The following is a 24,032-nucleotide window of genomic DNA, read 5'->3' as shown; positions in this document are numbered from 1 at the left end:
AGGAGGTGGGGAAGAGTGTCCCATTCCTCTCAGCCTCCTTCATACTCTAGAAATAAACTTGCAACACAACCTCTTGGTCATGCCTTGGCTACAGGGTGCTGCAGGATCCTGGCAGATTGTCTGAGCTGCAGGCACTCAGAAATCCCTTTGGTGTACTGCCGTAGCTGAGCTTGAGTGGCAGGGCACTTAATGCAGGGAAAAGGGATCTCTGCTTCTTACAGTCACATCAAAATTACCTGCTTATTGTGGAATTTGTCTCCAGTAACTTGCGCTGTCTAAATATTCAATGACTTGTCTTGCCTGTTTTTATGCTTCTTTTACAGTCAGCGGAGTGAAGTAGATTCCCCCAGTGGATGATTCATCTCCCCTGTTTTAGGCTTCAATATTAGAATGGGATAAACGACCCTGTGGAGATGCATTTCACAGAGACAGCTTTAAGCATCTCCAGCTAGCCAAGGTGAATGCCCATCACTGATGTTAGAAAAAAGCCAAGTTAATTTTTCATGGTTTGCTGCCCTTCCCAGCCAGGCCTCCAACTTCCACCACCATTAAGTGCTGCTTAAGGGATTTCAGGTGGCCTGAGCTGGCCCTGGGTGTCAGCCCAGTGTCAGTGGACCATGCAGGAGAGGGGCCGAGGTAGGAGGAGGGATGCTGCAGTGGGCCGTTGAACTGGCAGCTCCCTGAGAACGCCGCATCCTGGGTTCAGCCCACCGGTAGTTGCCAGGTTTCTGCCTTTCGAGGAAGAAGAATTGTTTCATTCCTATCCTGGAGTAATCAGTGGCTGAAATGCCCAAAAAAGGCAGCCCCAGCTAGAGCCGTGGTTCTCAACCTCTGCTCTGCAAACCCTGGGGGTCCATGGATCACTCCTAAGGTAACTCAGAAGAATTCAGTGAAAGGTAACTGAAAAACCCGTGTTTATTGTCAGTAGATTAACTTTCTCCATAAAGAAGGTTGTCTCTTCTGAAAAACATTTGGGGGCTGCCGAGCATAAAGGTTGAAAATCACTGAGCTGGAGTAATGTATCTTTATATGTGATAATTTGGCAGCTAAAGGGCTAAAGCTATTCAACTGTACCTTTATGAAAAAATGTCTGGAGAATTGAATAGAATGTGATAAACTTTGTATTGGCATTTTTGATTCAGTCTCTGAAACTTGAGTAACTGAAGGGATTCTATAAAAATAATTCTACAACTGTGCAAAGAAAAGAATGAAGTCCTTTTCATATTGATTCCACCTGATCATATAGAACCATGTTCATGCTGTAGACTGTGATTATTCTATACTCTTTTTAAGATTTAACCCTGAATGTGGTAAAGAATTATAGGTTAATTTCTGTAGAACAACAGATTTCATCCCTAGTACCTATGCAATGACTTTTTAATTGTAGATGTACATTGAATTTAATTTAAGATCTATGTAAATAATTTCTACAGTGTGAAGAATCAAAGATACTCAGGATTTTGGGTTTCCCTACCATGGTAGCTTTGAATCCAGACACCCAGCTCTGACAGTCATATCCCTTGGATGGATGTGGCTTTATCACAATGCCAAAGACTTTTCCTATGATGGTTGGTACAAGAAACTCCTGCAAATGTTTATAAACCTCCTCTGCATTTAAGAAGACAAGGCAGGATTTGCCAAGCAAAATGATTCCCCTCATGGTTATACATGGTAGGTTTTTTTGGAAGTGTTTTGGGGTTTTTTTTCCTCCCACATTTGATTGAGTTTTACTTGATTTTGTCAGTATTAGTTCACCTTCACTTGAACTGCTGGATAATTCATTTGTAGAAGAGGCAGTACATTTAGGTACTTCCATCTGTGTTTAAACAAGGCTCTTGTGCTTTCCCATTAAAAAAAAAGATTTTGTATTATAATGCTTGTGGTAGATGAGGTTCTGAATTTAACTCCTTCCTACTCTAGTTTCTCTTAACGACTCTGTGTTATCAACACCTGGGGTTTCTAGTTTACTCTCTTTGCAAATATGAATTTGCAAGAAGGGGTTGATGGTAAGTAGCGTGGTTTTAATTTGCACTTGCGAAGTGTGTCAGACAGTTTCATCAGGGCATGGCGAGCAGAGGAAAGCCTGTCTTCCTCTGAAAACAGCCCTCAGAGGATGTCAGAGTGTGTGTTTGGCTGCGATAATCACTTGCAAATGCAGTATGGTTTTGAAATGAGCTGTCCAGGAGCTGCTGGAGAAAGGGATGCCTGTGCTCCTATGAATTCACTCTTTGTCTTTCTCCTTTTTCTTTCTCCTGTTTCTACTTGTTTTCATGTTTCTGGGCTGTCACTTTGATGTGCTTTTGGATGAGTCTACCTTGTTGTGTTGGTGGAAGTTCTATGGATTCCCTTGGATGAAACATTTGTGACAGTCATCTGTTTTGCTAGACTGTACCCAGTGATATAGAGAGCCCCTTCCAGCCTTCTGTTCATTGCTCCATCTTTAGAGCCTCATCCATCCCTCCTGTCCTCCTAGTGCCTTCCAGACAGCTGTCAAAATCTCTCTTCTAGTGGTATCTGAGTACCCTTTTCTCATCCTTCCACACATTCCTGTCCTCAGAACAGGAATCTTGTCCATAGTTACTGTTCATTTATAAATGAATATAAAGTTTTTTCTTAATCTATTGGTAATCTTAAGATTTAAGCCTGGGGTGATATTTGAGTGCATGGCTGGACTGTGGCCACCCTTCTCTCTCTCAGGCAAAAGGGCAGAGGATTTATGGTGATACCTGTGCCCTTGCACAAGAGCTACAACCAACTTGTGTCCCCATGAATCATCAATGCCCCAGAAGTGTTAAATTCCCTGTAGCCTGTCCTATTTCTCTACTACACCACATCAGCTAGGCTTACACCTCCCCCCACTAAACCCCAGCTTTCAACACACACTTGCCCAGTGCCCTCAGAGGAATTCAGAATGAGTCACGAAGGGCGCCTCTGGGGACTCCTACTGATGCAAACTTCCTCCTCCTCAAGGCAGCCTGTGGTTTGGTGCCACAATGCAGCCAGTACTTGTTAGCTTGGGCCTTTGCTGTGGAGTTGAAAGCAAAGTTTGGGCTCTTCTCCCCCAAATTGCCACCTTCCTTCACTGGATTCTGGTGCAGGAGGGGATACTCCCAGTTCATCCCTTCTGCAGTGTCAAACACAGGGGCTGCTCAGTACCAGTCCACAGATTGTGAGGGTTTGGGGTTGTTTTGGAAGAGGGGTTTGTCATTCATTCATAAGGTGTATTCCAGTCCAGGGAGGAGACTGGCATCAGCCCACTAAGTGAAGCGTTATGTGGATGTTTATGTGTAAGATTGAAGTCCCCCAGTTCCTGAGATGGGATCAGAAGAGCTTTAGTAGTGTCTGCCATGACCTGCTTCCAAAGTCTGCATTCAGAAATACAGAATGTATGAATAGGGCTTACCTATGTTGCTTTGGTTTGGTTTTTCCCCCTCCCCCAGACAGGCCATTGTCTTTATAACATTATCTACCTCCTGCCTCTTCACATGGAAAAATAATGCTTTTCTGGTGGTAATTACACAGTGCTGCATTGTGGGCCTTTTATCCCATTACAGTAAGTGGACCAGCTGCTATAATTTACTAGAATGAAATAGGTGAGGAAATGGGAAAGTTTCTGGCACTCCCAGGCATAAATACCAACCAGACATAGGAAAACAATTTTGATAGAAAACAAGTTTTCTTGCTAGCAATGAGTGGTGGTGCAGTTGTGTTCTAATGCGGGGATGGAGGAGTGCTGGCTTCTCCTCAAGTGTTTCAGAAGTAGAAGAATCAGGCAGTATTAATGGAGAGCTGTGGACCCTTAACCTGTCTCTGCCCTTGCAGTTCAACTGAGACACGCTTCAGCTCTTCCTTGCTCTCAGTTTCAAAATCTCTTCAGTCTGTCTATGTGCTGCCATGTCATGGATCTGTTAGCGAGGTCAGAGTGTGAATACATTGAGATGTTTTTCCTCCAGCAGAAGTTTGCTGCCTTATTATTCGCCACTTCTGAATACACACCTTTTACACCTCTCAAAACAGACTGATGCTCTTATTTGCCTGGGGGTTTTTGCTGATTTATAGTGTTTCCTTGTGGGATGTTTGCCCTGAAGATGTGACTGCAAGAGTAAGGTCTTTACCAGTGCATCAGCAAAAAAGTATTTGCACATCACCAGGGAAGAGCTGCCAGATGGGTGGTAGAGCTTCCTTATCCCTTGGGTAGACTTGCTTGTAGGCTGTGCACTAGAAGCTGAGTGGCTTGCACTTATCTTCTTTTTCTTTGGATGAGGTGGTTACCGAATGTTGGCAGACACAGCCACCCTGTACAGAGGATGAGTTTCTCCCAGCCCGTACAGAGGATGAGTTTGGAACCCTTGGAGGCTCAGGGTGGCTGAAGTTCCCCCCCTCTGGGAGGTTTGGCAGCAATTAATTGCCGCCACCTGCTGACCAGGCACAGGATTTCTCTGGCCCCAGTACAGCTCGTGCATGTCCTGAGGAGCCCTCACCAAGCTCTCCCCAGCACGAGGGTGCTGGAGCAGTAGGTGGAGGTCAGGGTACCTGCGTAAAGCAGGAACGCCTGGGGACAGATACTAGGTTGGTCATTTAAAGGTGGCACATAAGCCTTAGAGTGCACATAAGCATGGGTGAAGGCTGAGCTGGTCTGCCTTTGGGCTGCTGTGAACTTGTAGATGATCAAGCAGATCATGGATGAGATCAAGCCTGGTACAGAAAGCTGGAATTAGATACAACCTCATGTAACTATGGTGTTAAGTGCAATCAAACTGCATGTCTTCACTTCAATGCATTTCTCTGCAGAAGGCACAAAATTCAGGTACTCTTTTAGAATGAAGGAAAATAGAGAATCAAGAAATTTTACCTAATCCTAAACTTTGGAAATTCAAGTTAGCTCTTCTTTGATTTAGTGAAAAGACATAAAGAGTGTTTGTCAGTGTTCTTCAGAAACTATTTCACATTGTTAGCTCTTTAACAAAGATGTCTTTCACTCTAGTGTTTTTGAACATTTAAGTGCAAGGTAAGCCAGACAAACAAGTACATTAGACTGAAGGATGTACGATGCCTATTAAACAGCGTCACTGCACCAAAGCTTTATTCTGTGGCCAAATTGCAGGAAGCAGCAGCAGCATTTGTGATCCTCTTTCCTGGCTGCCCCAGCATTGCTGTGCCTGGGGCACCGGTGCAGGGTTACATGGCTGCCATGGTAGGAGCTGACTTCTGAAGCTCTTGGAAGTCCTGACCTGCTTTCTGCCTTTTAATGAAGCATTCAACTTTTCTGGGGTCACTCCAGGTTTTCAATCAGTACAGCCAGCGTAGGGACACCTCAGTGACTTGCTTTGATCAGAGTTCATTCTTACAGGCTTGCTTGCAGGCTATCCCAACCTGCTGCCTCCTGTGTGGTTAAAGGAGTTCCTGTATTGGGGCAGAACCCTCCAAGTGCTCTAGGGACTGGAGGAATTTCATATCTCCATAGAGACTATAATCTCATTGTCTCTCTTTTTCACAACGACCTCATTTTCACAGGAATGCATGGGGTTTTCCCTAATTATCCTCTAGAGAGTATCCCTTTTTTTTTTGCATGTATCACTTTTTAATTTGTTTGTTTGTTTGGAGGCGGAGGAGAAGCCTCCAAGGAGAGATGAAATGCCGTGCACGGCAGTTGTGCTGGGCTGCTGCGGCGCCGTCCCTGTTCTGTCAGAGCAGGGGAAGGTTGCTATTACCAGTCTATAACGCATGGCCCTAGGTTATTCTTGCTTTCCTAAGCAGTCTGAGTTGCTGCACAGATGCTTCTGTAAACCCCCATTTCCACCCTCGTTGCTCGACCCAGTGCCCCTCCTGCTGACCCTGTGTCTCTCTCCTTGCTCTCCAGGGCTCTGGCACCTCAAGCAGCTCCACTGCCGCCACCCCGTCTGTGTCCACTCCTGTCACCAGCCACAAGCGGATGATCATCCCCAACCAGCCTCCCCTCACTGCCACCAAGAAGTCCACTGCCAAGGGCCCGGGGCAGCCGGCGCCCATCCCGGTCACTCCCGTTGGCACCCTGAAGCCGCAGCCGGTGCCGGCCTCCTACGCCACGGCCTCCACGCCGAGCCGCCCGGCCTTCAACGTGCAGGTGCGGACGGCGCAGCCCAGCCCGCACTACCAGCCGCCCAGCCCGCAGCCCGGGCACTACGGCGGCGCGGGGCCCGGCCAGCCCTACGCCCCGGTGCCGGCCCGCCAGCCCGCCGCCCCCCAGTACGGAGCGCCGCAGCCCCACGGGCCCGGCTACGGCTACGGGCCTCCCCCCGGCCGGCCCGCCGAGCCCGCCTACGGGTACGCGCCTCCGCAGGGCCGCTACCAGGACCCCTACTACGGCGGCTACGGCGGCAGGAATGGCTCCGAAGCGCCCTACGTGCCACAGAGCTCCTGGAAGGCCGAGCCGGCGTATCCTGCCAGTAACGCCATGGGCCAGGCTGCCCCTGGGCTCTACCAGCCACCGGGCACCAAGAAGACCTACATCACTGACCCGGTGCTGGCTGCGCAGCCGCCCGCCCTGCAGCAGAAGGTAAGAGATGCCAGTGGTCACTGGCATTCCTGGGAGAGCCACATGGCTGAGCGTGGCCTGCGACGCTCCCTGAAAGGTGGTGGGGGTTAAGGTGGTGCTATCAGAAGTGTGGGCCAGGTCTCCCTACCTGGCTTCTTAAATGCTGGAAATGGGGAACTCTCATCAATTTTGGAAAGAGCCTCTGCAGGAGCTTAGAAAAACCGTCAGCCTCAAATGGCAAGATGGTGTCACAGATGGAAGCATGGTGTTAGCCCACGGGAGGAAGGGAGGCTTTGTCCCTGTGACATGCTGTTGCCCAAGGAGCTCCCTGCACATGCCTCTGTAAGGCATTGCTGAACTGGAGTCTTTTCTTCTGGACCCTCCCAAGATAAAGTGAGAGGTTGGGTATCAGCTGCTTCATGTGCTTGTGGACATGCCTGGTTCAACAGCTAGTCCTGCCTGTCCTCAGGCAGATGGGAGGTACACGAGAGGCTGGTTTTGACTGTGGTTCAGCGTGATTGCGGAGGTTGTCCTCTAGTGTGTCACTGTTCAAAGATCACTTATCACTGAAACCACATGGAAATGAGTCCCCACAGAGCTCGGCTCTGGTTTTTCTCTCCGATGCTGGTACACGGGGTGGCCCCCATCCACTTCAAAAAGTGCCTGGACCTCACTAAGTGAAGTCAGTTTGAAATAGAAAGTTAAAGAGGGTCTGCCTGGTTTCTCTGCCCAAGCTTATCCTGCCTGGCTTTTGTCACTTCTGCTGGTGGACGTCTCTAATGTGGCTCTGGGAGGACGGAGGTGTTTTAGCTTTGTGGGGCCCTCACAGTGTATGATGAGCTGAGGTTCTACAAAGGGGGAGGCAGGGAGGCAATGATGCTGTTGCTGCCCAGGCCCACCTTGGCACATCCATGCTCTTGAGTTTGTGGGTGCTCACAGGGAAAGGGGAAAAAGCTTCTATACATAACAGAAAGCCTGTCCCGTTGTCATTTCCTTCTCTAACAGCACACATATGGTCGTTCCTGAATTCCAGGTTTCCTGACAGGGGGAACTTTGAAAGGCAAAAATGTTTCTCGAGGCAGTTTAGAGAGGGCAAGAAATTATGGAAGTCCTTGAAATAGTATATACTAGCAGCTAAGAAGCTGCTTTTTCTCTTTTCTTCCCGTTCCTTAACAAGAAGCTTTGAAGCAGGGAGAGAAGCAATAAACTCTCAGCTCTGCAGGTACTTGGTATAGAGCTTAGACTGAAAAGTAGTGAAAGACACAAAATTTGCACATAGCCTTAACTGGTGTAAATTGTTGTGGTTCCAGTGGAGTCACTGAGGAAATGCTGAGGTACAGCAGATCCATATTTAGACTTTTATAGATACAAGTAGGCTTATATATATAAAAAATTTAAAAACTGTAGTTCAGTCAGCATCTCTATGGAAACGCAAATCATCTTGAACCACAAACAGCACAAGCCTGTTAGTCTCATTTGCATTACAAAGCTGGAGGGACAATTTAATTTAGCTCAAGTTTGGGGTTTCATGTATGCCTATATATATTTATATATACGTGTTGGTGTGTGTGCACGTGGCATTTGCTAATACACATGCAGAAATACTTCATAAGTATCTCTACAAAAAATAATTTCAGTTCTTCCACAGAACAGGCTATCATCTGCTTGATGATAAATCCCTCCAGAAACTTTCTCTTCCAGCCTGCTAAATAGCTGTTTTCTTACCTATTTCACTTTTGAGCTTACAGATCTTCTGTAACATATGACAGGTGACAGGCTTTGCCTTTAAAGCAGTGTTGTCCAGCCTTACCATGTGCTGTTCTCTTCTTTTTCAGAACAATTCATTCATAAATCGACTTCGGGAATTATTTTATTTAAAAGGGAACAAGAAGGCTGTGTTAGAGCCAGATATCTGTTAGGGAGAATTGTCACGTAATTTGACTTTGCTTTTGTGTGAATTTTAACGTCTTTTCCTACACACACACGATTCTGCATTTGGTTGTGTTTTGCCTTTTCAAGGTTGATTTGAAATCTTTCAGTTAAGGAGACAGAACGGGTAAGAAGCTTTAATACATACCACATAAAACGTAAGATGACCTTTAGGAGTTTTTCTTCTTGCAAGGGAATGATTTTAAAATATCGAACAATTTCTAAATGTATTCAGAAAAGTGCAAGCCTAATCCTGAACACAGTTTGTGTGCAAATTATTAAGGATGTTGTAGCAAATCCATCTGAGATTAAGAGTTCATGGTCCTTAATTCTAAAATATACCATGATCCTCCTGTGAGAGCCAAATTTTTTAATTAAATTTGTTTCATGTTTTTAAAGGGTAAAATAAAAAAAAAAGGTTTCTATTTGGCATTCTGGCTACAAAGAGGTTCATGACACTGTGGCTCTGTGTTTTTTGCTGTGTACTAATCATGTTGAAGTCGCTGCTGATCCAAAATAAATCTGGATTGGTATGGGAACAGCAAATAATCTGTACTGGTTCTTAAAGCCTGCTGAAAACAATGAGTTTTACTCACACACAATTCCACGTTGCGTTCTGTGCTAGGGCCACTTACAGAGTGAGAGTCATGCATGTGAAGCCTCTGGGCATTTTAGTCGTTTGCAGCCCCTGCCTAGCATTAGTGCCCAAGTCCTAGTTAGGAAATGATCTGGTGGAGTGCCTGTCCTCATTTAAACCTTCATGTGCTTCAACAGCCAAAAAACCTCAGGGGCTTTCTTTTCTGGATGGTGGGTGGTGGGGACTTCTGTAGGAGCAGCAGCAGCGTTCTCCTGAGTTCTCATGAGACCGTTTGGCTCCTGTCATACTCCTGCTGTGCCTGCTCAGACCAAGTCAAAATCTGAAGCCTCTGTCTTAACTTCTCCTCTCCCAAAGGGCAGAGGGCACAAGGCCAGGTGGCTCATTAGGGACACTCATTTCTGGCACCAAGGTGTCCATAGTAGACATATGACAAAGCCAGTTTCTGACGTGGAGTATTCCCAGAACTTTGCCCTGTGGCCAAAGCAGGACTGGTAAACCCCTACCATTGACTAGCTCACCTATCACCAAATGTTTCTGTGCTGGACTGGTTAAGACACTGAAAACCCTTGTTGAGTTCTCATACCTCCAAATAGGTCTAGCTCCACTGATTTTGGTCATGTTTGAGCATTTTTGAGACACTATCATATCTCCCAAGTGGATTCGTGGATTTTTTGGGACTTCATGTATCTCGTGGTATATTTGGGGGGTTGCTCTGGGAGATCTGTTCTTCCTGGATCTCAGATCCCAGCTATTCTCCTGATTCTAGTCACAGGCTTTGGGAAGTACATTCCTTCCTAAAGGAACCTTCACCTTTTCAACATGTAGACTAGCTACCACTGAAGCCATTTGAGACAGCTTTGTGGCCCTGGTCCAAAATGATAGAAATCTTAACAAAAACATTGATCTCTTGAGAGCAATTTACCAATTTGGTGAGGACAGAAGTGTCTTGTAACTCTGATTTAGTACAGCATCCAAATCCACGTTCCTTTGCTGCAGATTTGCTGGAAAGAGAAAGGGAGCAATCTCCCTTTGGTAGCTGTGTCTGTTCTCCCAGACATGGCACAAGTGCCCGAGTTCCTCAGCATGGTCAGCCACGGGTCCCGGAATCCCCGTTCACACCTGTAGAGGCACCAGTGCATATGGAGCATGGCCTCCTCTTCAGACAGCCCTTCAGTTTTGCACAGCTTTCCAGGTGAGCACCACGAAAAGCAGGGAGACAACTGCAAAGCAGGAGGATTTAATGAGGCAGCTCATGCTTGTGGCGTGGTTTAGGTGGCGGTGGCCGCTCGTGACTAGCAGACCTCAGCCACCGCGTGGTTTCCGCACTGCTGGAGGTGATTTCTTTGCTGCTGCTGCACCCAGCCCTGACATGGTCTCATGCAGCTTGCAGTGCCCAAAAGGGACTGTGACGGCTCACTGTTTTCTCATTTTACACAGCTTTTGTCAGTTTTTCCACTGATTTAATACCTGTGATGGAGACATTTGCTTGGAAGTTTCATCTTTGCCTCAGAAATGTGTGCTCACCAGTGCCCTTCGCTGTGACTGATGCACCTCTCTTGTCCTAGTTTAATAATTTTTGCAGTCTGCCATCACTCACATAAAGGAGATACCTCCGGCACTTGCGTTTGAACTGAGACTAATTCTCTTGCTGTTTGCTGTTAATTTAGTAACTAGAAATTTTTCCTTCTCTGCAGATGAATAAAAGCAATCTGCCAGATTCCCTTCTGCTGTCACAGGATATATTCCTTCCTAGTGTTGCTTTTGACTTGTGGAGAAAGGCAGGCAGCTTGCTTTGCATTGCTTGCCTCCCCCAAAGCGTCTTCTCACCCAAAAGTCTTCTTCACAAAAGTCACATATAAAAAATTCTCAATGGGTGGAATTTGGAGACAATGTCAAATGATGATTGAAGTTGGTTTTCTGTCAGTATGGGACAGTGGCTTCCCATAGTTTTAATATGCTCAAATAAAGCAAAACAAAGTAAAATTAAAAAGGATTATTTAAAATAGTCTACTTTGGCATTTAATGAATTTAAAAAGACTGAAAGCTAATGTAAAATGAAATAGAAGGTGAAATTCTGAAATTCAGAGTTGAATCTGCGAGTTCAGTGTGACATTTCAAAATTTCCAGATGAATATGCAGTTCCTTTCTACCCTGAGAATAGCAACAAATGTCAAAATGTTGACATTCTTCACAAAACAGTAATTCAGAGTTCTAACCAGCACTAGCTGTACATCAGCTGCTTACTCTGCCATTGCTTCTGGGTGGATTAAATTAAATACTATTGCTTCTGTTAAAAGGAGGAGGAGGAGAAAGAAGGCAGTTCTGTCTAACAATAAGATGAGAAGCCCAAGACTTGGGATGCTGTGGCATTGAGAATGATGTGTTTCTCTTCAAGTTTTTATAAATCTCTGCATGAAAATCTTTGGGTTTTTTCAGGTGAATAGGTGCTGGCAAGAGATGCAAAGAGGTGTTTTCAGAATGGTGTCCTTATTCTGACTGCAGGAATTCGACACAGTCTGGTTTATACCCTAGACTTCTGAAAGAGCCCAATTCTTGGCACAAAATGTGTTTAACATGTTCATTTAAGAACTTTACTCTTTGTTCTTTGTATTATATTTTTATTATTTAAGCACTCCATATACTAGCAGGAACCAACTGATGACAGAGCAATTAATCAGTTTTTTTCTCTTAGGCATCATATATTTGAATTGTTTTCCTGAAATAATGAAACAAAGAGTTGCCAAACAATTACCTTGAAGTTAAAGATAACAGGGAGCCTGCAGTTACAGGAGTAAGTCAGGTCAGTATATACTGAAAAACCAACTTAAATTTACAGCTTCAGGATGCAGCTTTTGCAGCTTTAGCCTTTAGTCAGCCACAATGGGTTAGAAATATAAGAGGAATAATTGAGAAAGAGGCTTTTGACATAATACCTGGATGTTCTTTCTTGCTCCTTCTTAAAATAAGCTGAGGACAATGCCTCCACACATGATAAGGCATGGGGTAACCTTGAAGTTAATCAAGGGCTCTGTTTCTGTGCTGGTTAACTCTTGATAACCAAGTGTCTACCTTGAGAGATCCTGCCAGACTGTGTTAGAGGCTAACATCAGAATTTTGGGTCTGAGGTGGTAAGATGCAGTGGGTGTATACTTAGATAGCATCAGATGGGGAGGCTGCCTGGTTTCCAGTCACTGGGGCTTGTCCGAGCTCAGCTCTCTAAGGGGCAGCCTGGTCTGTAGCATGATGAGACAAGGATGGTTGGCCTTGCTACAAGGTTTACAACTTTCAGTACAGAAAGCAGCACCCATAAAAGTGAGTGCCACTTAATTTGCAGGCAGACTCTGTCTGTTGTGTGTGATGATGCTGCTGATTACTGGAGGAGCTGATTCCTTCCATTGTAAAATACACTCGGGTCCAGCCCCATGGCAATTCTTTCAAAGCCAGAGCGTGTGAGGAAGCTTTTCTTCTGTTAGATGACCTCTGTGTCATTGTCAAGTTTATTGCAATGAAGCCAAAACCAGAATGGGTAGAGAAATTTGTCCAAGGTTAGGCACCAATTGATAGGAGAGTTGAGCAGAACAAGGAGATGTGGAGCATCCTGGCATCATTTGGTGGCTCATCTGTTTGAGGTGAGAAGGTCTCTGGCTGTCCTGCTGGTGTGAAACTCTTTGGGCTTATGACCTGATGGTAATGCCAGTGTTAAGAGAGGTCACTATGCCTACAACACAGTGACAACATAGCTGATGCTTTGGGTGATGTCCTATTTTGGCCATGTCATTTGGAGTGGATCTTCCTATATTTGGGTGGTTTTCCCCACTGACCTCTGAGAAGCACATTTGCAGTCTTAATCCAGTTTTTAATGGCACACATATGGATAATATAGTAATGGTTTGTTACTGAAGCACCACTTTGTGTAGGGGGCTGTGCACAGTTTAAAAAAAATCATTAAATCATTTTTCCATGGATAGGGATGGTTGTGCATAGATAGGCTCTTGAGCCTAGTACTTGAATAAGCAGGCAAGTTAGAAAACTATCATGATTCACAGTGAGCAGTGCCAGCCGTGTAGGATCCACCAAAAATAGATATTCAGTTGTAAAGATTACAAAGTGTAACGTCTTCTGATATAATATTTGTTTCATCCAAGAATAATGGTATGAAGCAATTGCTAATATATGGTTACATTTACTGATCATAAATGTTCTGGTGTTAAACTAACTTTGGCCTCCACATAATGGGCTTCCTGTTAAGATTTACTTCTGAATAACTATAAAGAAACACAATATAGTAAATTTAATAGCAACCTTTGGGGGAAAAAAGTTTTAAAAAAAAGAAGAGGTTTCCTATCACAGGCTAGAAGAACTCCTGCAAGGCAAACAGAATCTGCAATTACACTGTCAGTTTTGTTCTTAAATGAAAATAATAGTGAATTATAAAGCTGTAAAATTGTTTTCACAACAATATTTTGTTTTTATAACTCATAGTATTTCACTTAGTAGCTGCCTGGCTCCACAGCAAGTTACATAACATGATATTATGAGTATGATGCCTCAACTTTTTGTCTAGGGAATTAATTTAAGGGCTCTAAACTTTCCAGTCACATTTTCTTCTTTGTTCGAGACGCAGTGTATTCTCTCTGCTGAAAAAATATCAGATGAACTACATCTTGCTTGTAGCAGAGTAATATTCATGTGCCTCTTTATCCACACTAATAGGGCAGTGACTTAGTTTCACATGGCTCCTCAAAATAGTCCAGATTGAAATGGGCCATCTAAAGTCAGCTCCACAAAACAAATTGGAAGAGTGGATCAGCTGTTAGCTGATCAATTAGCATTAGCAAGGATTTTCCACAGTGTGGTTTAGCACCAGCACAGGCAGATGAATTATTCTTACTGTCAGTATCATTTGTCCTTCCAATTAAATATTTTTCTAAACAAACAAACAAAATTTCCTCAAATGAGTCGGCTGTAACTTAACCTGACTTATTAGGATTAGTTTAGTCATCAGTAAAATGGAACCACAGCTGAGCTATAATATACAGCAGGTTAGCTGTCATGGTTTTCATCCTATTATTGCCTGGTTAGACTCTACTTTACTGACATCTGAAGAATCTTTTTTTCAGGGGTTTCCTCCAGCTTCGTGAGAGCTGGTTGTTTATTAAATGAATCTTTCTTTTCTGTTGTTGCTGTGATAGAACCTAAAATGAAAATTCATGCTTTTTCCATGGGGAAAAATGGCCTTAGTGGGTAGGGAAGCTCCTGCTGTGTGTATGTCACTGCTGGATTCCTTCTAGGCTGTCAGCAGGAAGCCTGGTGGGTTTTATTTTGCAGTCCAAGTTGGCCAACAGAAGAAGTCTCTGTGAAGAAGTGCCCTGCAACATTTGTATTATTTTAAACTTCTGTTTCATGTGTATCTTGCCGGCTCAAAGATGACAATTGTGTTTTCCTGATCTGATGATCAGCATCAGAAAGGTGCCCTGCATCTCTTTCTTCAGCTTGTGTTAGAAGGCTGCTTTTCTTTTCCTTGCTGCATCAAAATCCATTCCCCCTCCTATTATACAATACTTACTTGTGACTTATCTTTCCACAGGCTGCATCCCAAAAACATGCTTTAGAAACACGTAAATTCTTGCACGACCTCATTTGAATACTTCAGTTAAAACTTTCTCCTGAACCCATTTTCTCAACTGCATTTCCCGTCATCTAGATTTTTCACAACTTTTACGTGTTTCTACATCACTTTCCCTCAGGGTTTTTGTCCTCCAAGGCTTAGGCTTAAAATTAGCCTTTTGCTGCTGTAGAATTTCCAGATCACTGAGCAAGTGGTGGATGAGTCTTTCTAGTAGATTTTTCAGTACAGAGAAATAATGCAGTTGTACTGCAGGCAAACACGGCCCTATAGGTACCAGAGGGTGTTGGGAGTGCGTGTGCTTGTGTTTGATCCTTTGTGAGGTTGCTCACCAATAAATATGTCCAAATAGTTTTCAAATCTGAATTCAGCTTCCCACCCACCTTTCTGTACATTTCACCATCAGGTCACCTTCTACTGAACGAATACAGAACACCAATTAAACTCATATGTGTAATTAAAAGAAATGCAGCATAAATTTAAACAGTATGAAGATAAGAAAGGTAGAAGTTGAGAAGCTCAGTTCTGAGTGACCTGCTTTTGAATAAACAACATTATATTCCACAGTCAATTATCCAAAAAGTACAATGTGTTCTGTTGCCAAAAAAAGGTTGTCAGATAGAAGTTGTTAGTCAAAAGGACACATGCAGTGGAGTGAACATTAGTCTATTGTACTCAGTATGATATTATACAAACAGAGCTGGCTTGTTACTGGCTTATTTCTTTTTTTTTTTTTTTTTTAATTTTTGACCACAGATGTGATTATGCAGCTTTTTAATATTACTTCATGAACATCTAATTGCAGGCTTCAGCAAGAGGTGCAGACCTTGCTAGGGAAATCAAATAAGGTATGCTCTGTGCAGCCCAATAATAAGGCTTCCAATACAACAGTGGAAAAACAAGTCATTAGTTACAACCATTGAACGGAAGAGGTCTAATGGGAGCCACAGGATAAACATTCCATTTTATTATGTCTTCGTTATATGTTTTGCAAGAATCCGTGGTTATAAATTAAAATTGCTTTTTGCAGCAGCGGCTGTAAAAAGTTCAAAATCTGTGAATGTACCTATTATTTTTATTTATATCACAGCAGGCTGCTAGCAAAATTAACTTCTTTCCCCCTCCTGTTTGTTAGTTAAAAGATGGAAAAAGCATACACATGCATATCTGCAGGCAGCACTCAAAAATGCCTTCTCCCTTTTCTTTTAATTTTTAAATCAAAATGACATCAATTTAAAGTGGGAGACAAAAGAAGGGAGGAAACCCAAACATCTCTGATAAAATTAACTTCTTCACCATTACACAAGTTGGTAGGGTCTGATGTTTGCTTAGAAATTTAAATTAATGCTAGTGAAAGCATCCAGACTGTACTTTGACAGATTAGACAGGGCTTTGCTTGAGACCATGTCGCTGACAAAGCAGAAGAATTTCCAGGGCTCTTCTCCAATTGAACTGGCAGTGGTGGAGACCCTGATTACCAGCAAAAAAGCAGTATTAGAACAGGATTTTCCAATGCTGTCTTCTGCCTTCTGAGCTGCTGTGTGAGAGAATATGTTCAACCTCTGACTCTGCCCCGACTCTCTCTTGAACCTTCCAGCAAAACAATTAATTTGTTTGTTTCTTAATACAGCATTTGGAAGTCACTGCCTCAAGGTAACAGCCAGAGGAAGAGATTTGTGGAATGGAAATTTGTGTGGTTGGAAACATCTGTTTCTCCTTTTAGAAAGGATACAAAGACATGCAGTCCTAAACCTTGATCACCCTCGTCAACCCTTCTGCTTCCATTTAGGAGTTAATTATTAAGTGAGGCACCGTAAGCAGCTTCTCCTCTCGAGGAGAGAGGCTATCCTGGACAGGAGATCTGTGGCTTTCAGCGTGCAGATCCCAAGCATCAGCAAATTACTTCTGAGCTGTACTTCCCTTGATCTGGAAGTCTTTTGTCAGAAGCTTAAATCCATTATGTGGAGCCTCCACGTCCAAGGAAGAAAAATAATTGTATGCAAATGAAAAAAGGCAAAAAAACCCATTGCCATAGAGACTTTTTTATTCTTTCACGTTAGCATTCCCATGGGCTGTTGAGGAAGCAAGCCAAGATGGTCTTACCTGGGCTGGGAATTCCTCCTGTAAGCAGGGTTGAGGTTCATAGGAATCTCTCTCCAAGGACTGGTCAGAAAGAGCCTCCAGGTAGGGACCATAGCACATTCTCTAGGAGGGATCAGATTAGAGAGTGATACATGTTTGAGTCTCCACAGTGCTGCTGTTGCTGCTCCCTGGTTATCACCATTATAATTCTGCTAAGGATGCTTAGTAGTTGTTCTAAATGCTAGATAATGCCAAGAATTCAATACCATAGAACCTAATTGTTTTTCTATCATTGAGAAATTAAAAACACCCCATGCCTAGTGATGAGGAACCTGTTTTAAAGTAAAAACCTGCAGGAACAAGATGAGTTCCTGCAAGCTTTGCCTCCCACTGTGCTGCCAGTTGCTGAGAAATTATATTATTTCCCAATTTAGATGTTGGACAGTGACTCAATATGCCCTGGAAATACTATCATTCTAGCAATTTTCTCATGTGGCTTAATGTCAGAGAAATGGGTAGTTACTAGTCCAGACACTATAACGTTGGACTTGGGTTCTAAAAATAAGTGTTTGGTTAACTTTTAGTCGTCAACAATTTTCTACTGCCACACATTAGAAAATGGAATAAATGGCCTCATGCAATTCCAGGCACACTCTGTGGTCAACAGATGTATCTGCAGAAGATTAAATATGGTGGTAATACAGATAAATGTCCTGGCCACTCTCGCCATGTGGAATGTGCACCCTGATGTTTAGAACCTTGAGAGCAGAAGAGTTAACTGTTCAGTAAGAAGAACAAGTGAGCAATTGTGCGTATAGATAGACCTTACTAGCATGCCTGATTTCTCAAATGTCTCCTTTCTGGCTTTAGACTTGATGGTTTAACCTTTTTCCTTCTTAGTTTCCTCTCTGAGGCAGGTATAATGTTTACCTCCTGTATCACAGTGGGGGATTCGAGACTTGATTGTCTGCAAATTAGTTTTAAAGTCTATAAATGCAAAGCAGTGTTCCTATTTTCTGTGTGAAAGGCAATGAAAATCATGTGCAGAGCCTCTCACAGCAGGCACAGTGGTTATTTGAAATGAAGGATATTTCTGCACCTTTGTACAGAAATGAAAGAAAGATCTCTTAAATCTGTGGCTATTAAAAACAGTTAACTTCTAGCATTTATGTAGTGTTTTATATTGTCAGAGCTCTCTTATGAATCTCAACTAAATTCTTCACAAAGCCTCTGAAAAGCTTATGGCAATATTGTGCTATTATGGTCATTTCCCCAAACTCACAGAGGGATAAAGTAACTCAGCCAGGCTCACATGGGTAGCAGCCCCATGGCTTTCTCCTCCCTTGGTGACAGACAGAAAGCAAGGACCTGTTCCAGGCAGATAAAAAAGGTTCCCTCAGAGGTGGAGAATGAGCTATTTAATCAAGCCATACAGTTTTATGAGTAAGTCAACATTAGGAAAGTAAGGTATATACATTCCTTGAGGAGCAGTGCAGAGCTGTGACCTTGTCTGGATCTAAGAGCTTTGGTGGGATTTAGGATGAATGTGGCTCACTCTCCCACGTGCTGAGTGTGAGCAGAAATATGCAGTGCCTCTCCATGGCTTAAGTCCCTGTTTTAGTTTGTTGCCAAGCATGGGGAAGGGCCAGTGAGACCAGGCATGACTACTGACATCCTGAGCTTTCCTGTTCTGAAGCATCTGCATGTTTTATGGGGAACCAGATGCAAAAAATGTGGGAAATGAGGAAGAGGATAAATGTTGTTGCCCAGTGTTCAGGATTGTTCAACCAGTTTCCTTTGGTCTTCAGTCTGGGATGGTTTATCAGACATTTGGTGGCCACATTATGCTCCATTTGGTTTTAGAAGGCTTTAAAACAAACTCATTTATGGAAGGAGCTGTGTTGCAGCTGGAGTCAGGCTATCTCTGTACAGTAATTCCAGCTGTTGCTGGAATGAGATGAGAAACCAGGAATGGAAACAAGCAGACATCCAAAAGAGCCACAGCAGATATGACACCTCATATATGAAGCACATATACAGAATTTGTATAGAATAACATTTTAGCAGTGAGTTTGAGCTATCCTAAGAAGGCTCTTGAGGTGTAATGTACAGGTTTTCATTTTGCAGTGTGTATATTGGACCAGAGTGATGTCACTATAGCAGCGATTGACTTTGGAGCAACTCTGTTGATTTAGTAACAGCTGGGAGTATAGAACAGAGGCTAACATAGTATTGTCATCTGAGGTTCTCAAGCAACAGCCAGGAGACTGAGTAAATCGTAAAGTAGCCTTTTGTGTTCTCTTATTTCCTGCCTGCCTAAAACAATTACACGTTGAACTGTTTCTGGTACAACAGTGACTTTATGGCTAGCTCTAGGGGAATCAACACCTTATCCCTGCTGGTTACCAGCCTTAACATTTTTCAATACTTTCTTTCGTAAGACATTGTCTCTAAGCAAACAGAGATTTTACTTCACATATAGGAAGATATCCCTGTGTGAGGTCTTGTAAAGAAGAAAAAAGAAGAGTGCTGTAACAGAACAGCTCAAGTAAATGACACCCTGCAGTGGAAACCCATCCTCTTCTGGGGAGGTTTGCTGCAGCATTCAGAGTGGGCTGTGAGTGATTTGGGTTGTTTCTGAACAGACACCAGTGATGTGAACCTCATCAGGAGGGACTGTTGGCAGTATAGGTAGAGAGCAGAGGTGGGTATCAGGAGAGTTTGTTATGAACATGCATCCCCACAGATACAAAGCAGAAATAATGTTGAAAACTTGGGCTATTTTTACAGATATACATTTCTTCCTAAGCTTTCTTTCAAAGCCCTCTACTCCTGATTTTTCCCAGAAGGATATCTCTGAATCTCACATACTATTTTTCTTGGACAAAGTTTTTTCTCCTGCTTCTCTTACACTCTACACAAGAGGCAGCTGTTCACTCCTCCTCAGTGATGAATATATACAAGGGTCAGTATACAGCGTCCAGAGCATTGTGATGACAGTGAGCAAGGCAGCTACACCGAGCTTTTAGTGATGAGAGTTTATTACTCATGGTGTCATATCAGCTCATATCTGCCTCAGCTGTTCTGCAGATGCCTTTCTTTCCCAAACACTGATTTTTCACTTGAATTGCAGGAGACTGCAATTCCTCGGCCAAGGTGTGTGACTTTCCTCAAACCTGTGTGATTGCCACTGAGTAGATCTAGATTGGTAGGAGCTCAAGAGATTTGAGTGCTGGGAGAACCATAAGGACTCATAAATTGTGGGAGTACAAGAATGAATACAAAAGCCTACCTGACAAAAAGAAGCAACTTGGCAATTGCTGACATATGTTTAATTGGAGGTTTGTTGTGGGATATTAACACCCAAATGCATGCACATGTGTATAGACAAATATCAGCTGGGTAATAACACTTCTAGAGTTCTACCCATGTCCTCAGTGTTGGTTCATCATCCACGATTTCTGCTCTTTTGTGCCTCCTATTCATGAAGTTTAAATTGCTGAGGACTGACTCCTACAGCCTTCAGCTGAATATGTGCGATGAGTTGTTTTTAATCAAAACATGATACTTGAGTGGCCTAATGTCAGCCTTTAGCATACTTGATCAAAGAATTTGCCAGCTTGGTTTGACAGCTTGGACCCTGTATTACCTTCCTTTTCCCTGGGCTTTACTGTGGATAAACCCCAGGGGTGAAAGGGGGTTTCCTTCATCGACCTGTTTGCCCCAGGCATGAGGGATTCATGGCTCATTCACCTTTCCTAGGAACTCTGGTGGGATCACTAAATCTTCCCCCAAGGGAAGAAGCATGGACATTACTGTGTGCAAGCAGTGAAGGACCATAAGAATGCATCTGAACAGGCAGTGGTGACCATACAGATGCAAAAACCAAACCTTGTTTGGGTTAGTTAATAAGCTCAAGTCCAAAGAGAAAGTGGTGTTGAAGTGGGGGAAGTGAACCCAGAGGTTTTGACACGCAGTGGTCTGTGCTTCCCCTGAAAAGGGGAAGTTGTAATGGCACCTGTAAGGTTTGCAGGGTTTTGTGTGAGGCCATCCAAATCACCAAATCCAAATTTCAGTGAGCCTCTTGGTTTTCCTTGGATCCTGCTTCACTGGGCTCTCAGAGAATCTCTGAGGGAAGGGTCCATGTCTGTGTGCCCTCCTGGGAGCTGCTGGGCACCACTGGTAAGCCTAGGAGCTGAAGTCCTGGTGTCTTTCAAGTGCTGCTTTGGAATGACATTGCCTCCCTGGCTGGGATGCACAGGCACAGGGCAGTGAGCAGAGCAGACAGGGTGGGTTTGAGTGTGTGTGTGTTTGCTCAGCAGAGCGCAGCTGCCTTGTCTGCTTGTTTCAGAGCACAAGGGAAAGGGGACAGCCAGAGGTCACCAGCCGCCTTCAGTAAAACATTATCTCAATTAATCCTTTGGTTGTGTTGTTTATTAAGGGACAGCGCTGCCCACACAGCATGTAAGGTTATATTCCCTACCTTGTCTTAGTCAAAAGGCTAGGGCAGTCTGACAATGCAGCAAGCTCAAAATTCCTCCTGTGGATGACACTGAAAGAGCAAACCTCAAGAAAAGCTTTCAGTGTAGCTCAAGGCATAGCCAGTCCTGCTTGTTTGATCTCTCCCTGCTTTTCCTCTCCTGCTGCCACAACACACAGTAGTAATTGCTGATTCACAAATGCACATATTCCCTCTCACTCTACATCTCTCTCTTCCATCGTCTGAGAAACAAGGAGTTTGTACAACTGTCTGGCTTCTAATGAAAGCACTGAGCACCTTGAGAGCTGACCTTCAGCATTTTCCTTTCGCTGCATGAGCAAGATTTAACTTAAAAGTGACAGGTCAAGACCACGGCCAGACTTAAATCGTGTTTGATGCTTTGTTGGTCCAGCAGTATTTGTCTTGATTATATCATAGTAGTAGGGAATTCCAGAAGTTCATTGCTGTTTCTTTTCCGGTGTCTTCAGCATCCTGATCAGTAATACCAGCAGTCCTTCCTTTTTTATTTTTTCCCCAAACCAAGAGACTGTTAGACATAGCATCTTTTGCAATCTTGTGTTCTGGAAGGCCACTGCATATAGCCATTGCTCTCTTTATCTGGATCATTTGCAAATCTGCTGGTGCCTTGTATATAGATCAGCCTCTTGAGAGACCTGCTGTTTTCCACACCAGTGCATGAGCTGTTTTGGTCCCAGCCTTTGCTTTGGAGAGTTTTCTGTTGTCATTCAGTGTCTATGGAGCTGCTGACTTTCTTAAGCACCTTTGTTGGCTTGTCTGGGACACTGGCACTTGCTCAGCTGGGGCTGGTGATCTGTGTGTATTTGACATATCGTTTACTCTTGTCACGCCATGTGTCCTCTCATTACACTGTCCTGGAAGGGTGCCAGTAGGAAAAGAACAAGACATACAGCACAGTGTGAGATGGCAGAGAGGTTTTACTGGTGTGTGAGGAAAGATTTCATCTTGCCCTTTTAGCCAATGTTTGATATTCACAGGAATGTCCAAAGCGCTCTCCTTGTTCTGAGGAGCTGGAGCCCAGCTCCAAGCAGTTCAGCTGCAAACAGCCCCCTCAGCCTTGCACAAGGCTCTGGTGTGAACACATGGCTGTTTTCACACAGCTCCTCCCTGCACAGGAGTGGTGTCCTTAGTGCCAAATCACCTTTGAGCCACAAAGCGCTTATTAATCCCACCAAAAGCTCTCTGACTGACTGAGACAAATTCACCTTTGAAAATTGAACTAATGCAATGTGATGACTCAGAAACATCAAGGGATTTTTTTATTTGTTTGTCTTGAACCACAAATGGTGCTGCCTGAGGTTTACCTGGGGTCAAGCTACAAACTCTAGAGCCAAATTTTGACTGTGCTGATCTTTGGAGCTTAGCCCATTATAGGAAAGCCAGTCCTTAACAGGGATAAATAATCAGATTTGAATTTCACCTCAGAGCCAAGAACTGATCTCTGACTTCTACAGTTCTGCATTTTCTGTAAAGTATGTATTTATAGTCAATGTGACATTGCCACATAACTGGTAAACAAGCAAGTCTCAAAAGTAAACTCTGTAAAATAGGAAACCTATAGACAGCATTTACATCATCAGAGTTTCCCTAAATATTTTCCACTATCATCACTTGTCTAATGTTGTCATCATCTTTTTTGTTTGTTTTTTGTTTTTCTTGATTGACTTTGTACAGATTCCTTTTAATGCAAACTCCACACCATGGTTTGTTGTTATTTTGTCAGGGAGAAATGTTCATCTGGTTTGGAGGGAAATCCTATTCAGGCATAAAGATAAAACAAGATTTATGTAGTAGGTGCAAGTTACGTCTGTTTTCATCCTTTGTTTTAGTATTAACATAGCATTTAGGTGGGAGAGCTGGTGCTTATTTCTAGTGCAAAACCAGTTGTTGATCCTCCTAAACTGGGTAAAAGTAGGTGACAATCCCAGGGAAAAGTAAAGAATTTTTTGAGGCATGTGCCATTTCAGACTAGGGAATGTAGTTTTTGCTTTTCATATCTTCACGTGTGATCTTGCCAAAATTTCTAGCGTGCTCACAGTGCTCTGACTTCATTTGCTGCTTTTCTTTTTTTGACTTATGATCATCTCAGCTTCATTTCTAACAACTAACCCCTTTCATCACTCTCTCTGTTTATTTAGAGATTGACCTTTTGAGTGTTTGCACTAACAGTTTCTCTTTGTGAATTGTTCAACCGCTGAAAATAAGTTCCAAGAAAGGGAATGTTATTTTTCTCTTGCATACTTGCAGCATTCATAAGTTGTGCCTGTGCACCTGCTTTTGGAAAGAAGCACACCCAGCTGCTCTTGCCTGTTCTGGGATGCCCAGAGCTTAGGAGACAGTGCCTTGTAATGAAAATTAACAATTGTGATTTGGCCTAGGATGTATTGGCACCGGTTATAAAAAAGGGGCCAAGCACTTTGTTTTGCATCCCCTTTGAAAAGTCTCCTTTCAAGGATGCAGAGTTTCTCCAGAGCTGCACACATGAACAGCATTTTCTACCATTTGTAGAGCTGGCTATGAAAAAGACTCTGCAGAACCTGCAATATTTAGAAGAACAAAAGAAATATTCTGTCTTTTTTTCTTATAGCACCTGCAATGCAAATAAAAGGCAGAGAAATCTTGCATATGGAAGAGCCTGCACATTTTCAGTTTTTTGTAATCCTTGGCTACAGACAGAAGTAAAGTGTACAAATGTTAACAGGATAGCAAGGTCTTGGTCTGGCAGTCATTCTAGAGGTTAATGTGTTGTCCTCCGAACCATTGA

At 43.4% G+C, this 24,032-nt stretch overlaps 1 protein-coding gene across 5 annotated transcripts in view; it reads left to right on the top strand.

Moving 5' to 3' along the window:
- Positions 1–24,032, top strand: part of LPP (LIM domain containing preferred translocation partner in lipoma) — a 331,696-nt gene that overhangs the window by 196,185 nt on the left and 111,479 nt on the right. For all 5 annotated transcript variants that reach the window (XM_063408794.1, XM_063408791.1, XM_063408795.1 and 2 more), the window contains one exon: positions 5,861–6,535. In XM_063408794.1, the coding sequence (XP_063264864.1) occupies positions 5,861–6,535 (675 nt within the window). The remainder of the gene's footprint in view (positions 1–5,860; positions 6,536–24,032) is intronic.

This window comes from Prinia subflava, chromosome 11 (assembly GCF_021018805.1).
Source record: "Prinia subflava isolate CZ2003 ecotype Zambia chromosome 11, Cam_Psub_1.2, whole genome shotgun sequence".
Taxonomy (NCBI): domain Eukaryota; kingdom Metazoa; phylum Chordata; class Aves; order Passeriformes; family Cisticolidae; genus Prinia; species Prinia subflava.
The sequence above is the reverse complement of the archived record's forward strand: the minus strand, read 5'-3'. Positions and strand labels throughout refer to the sequence as shown.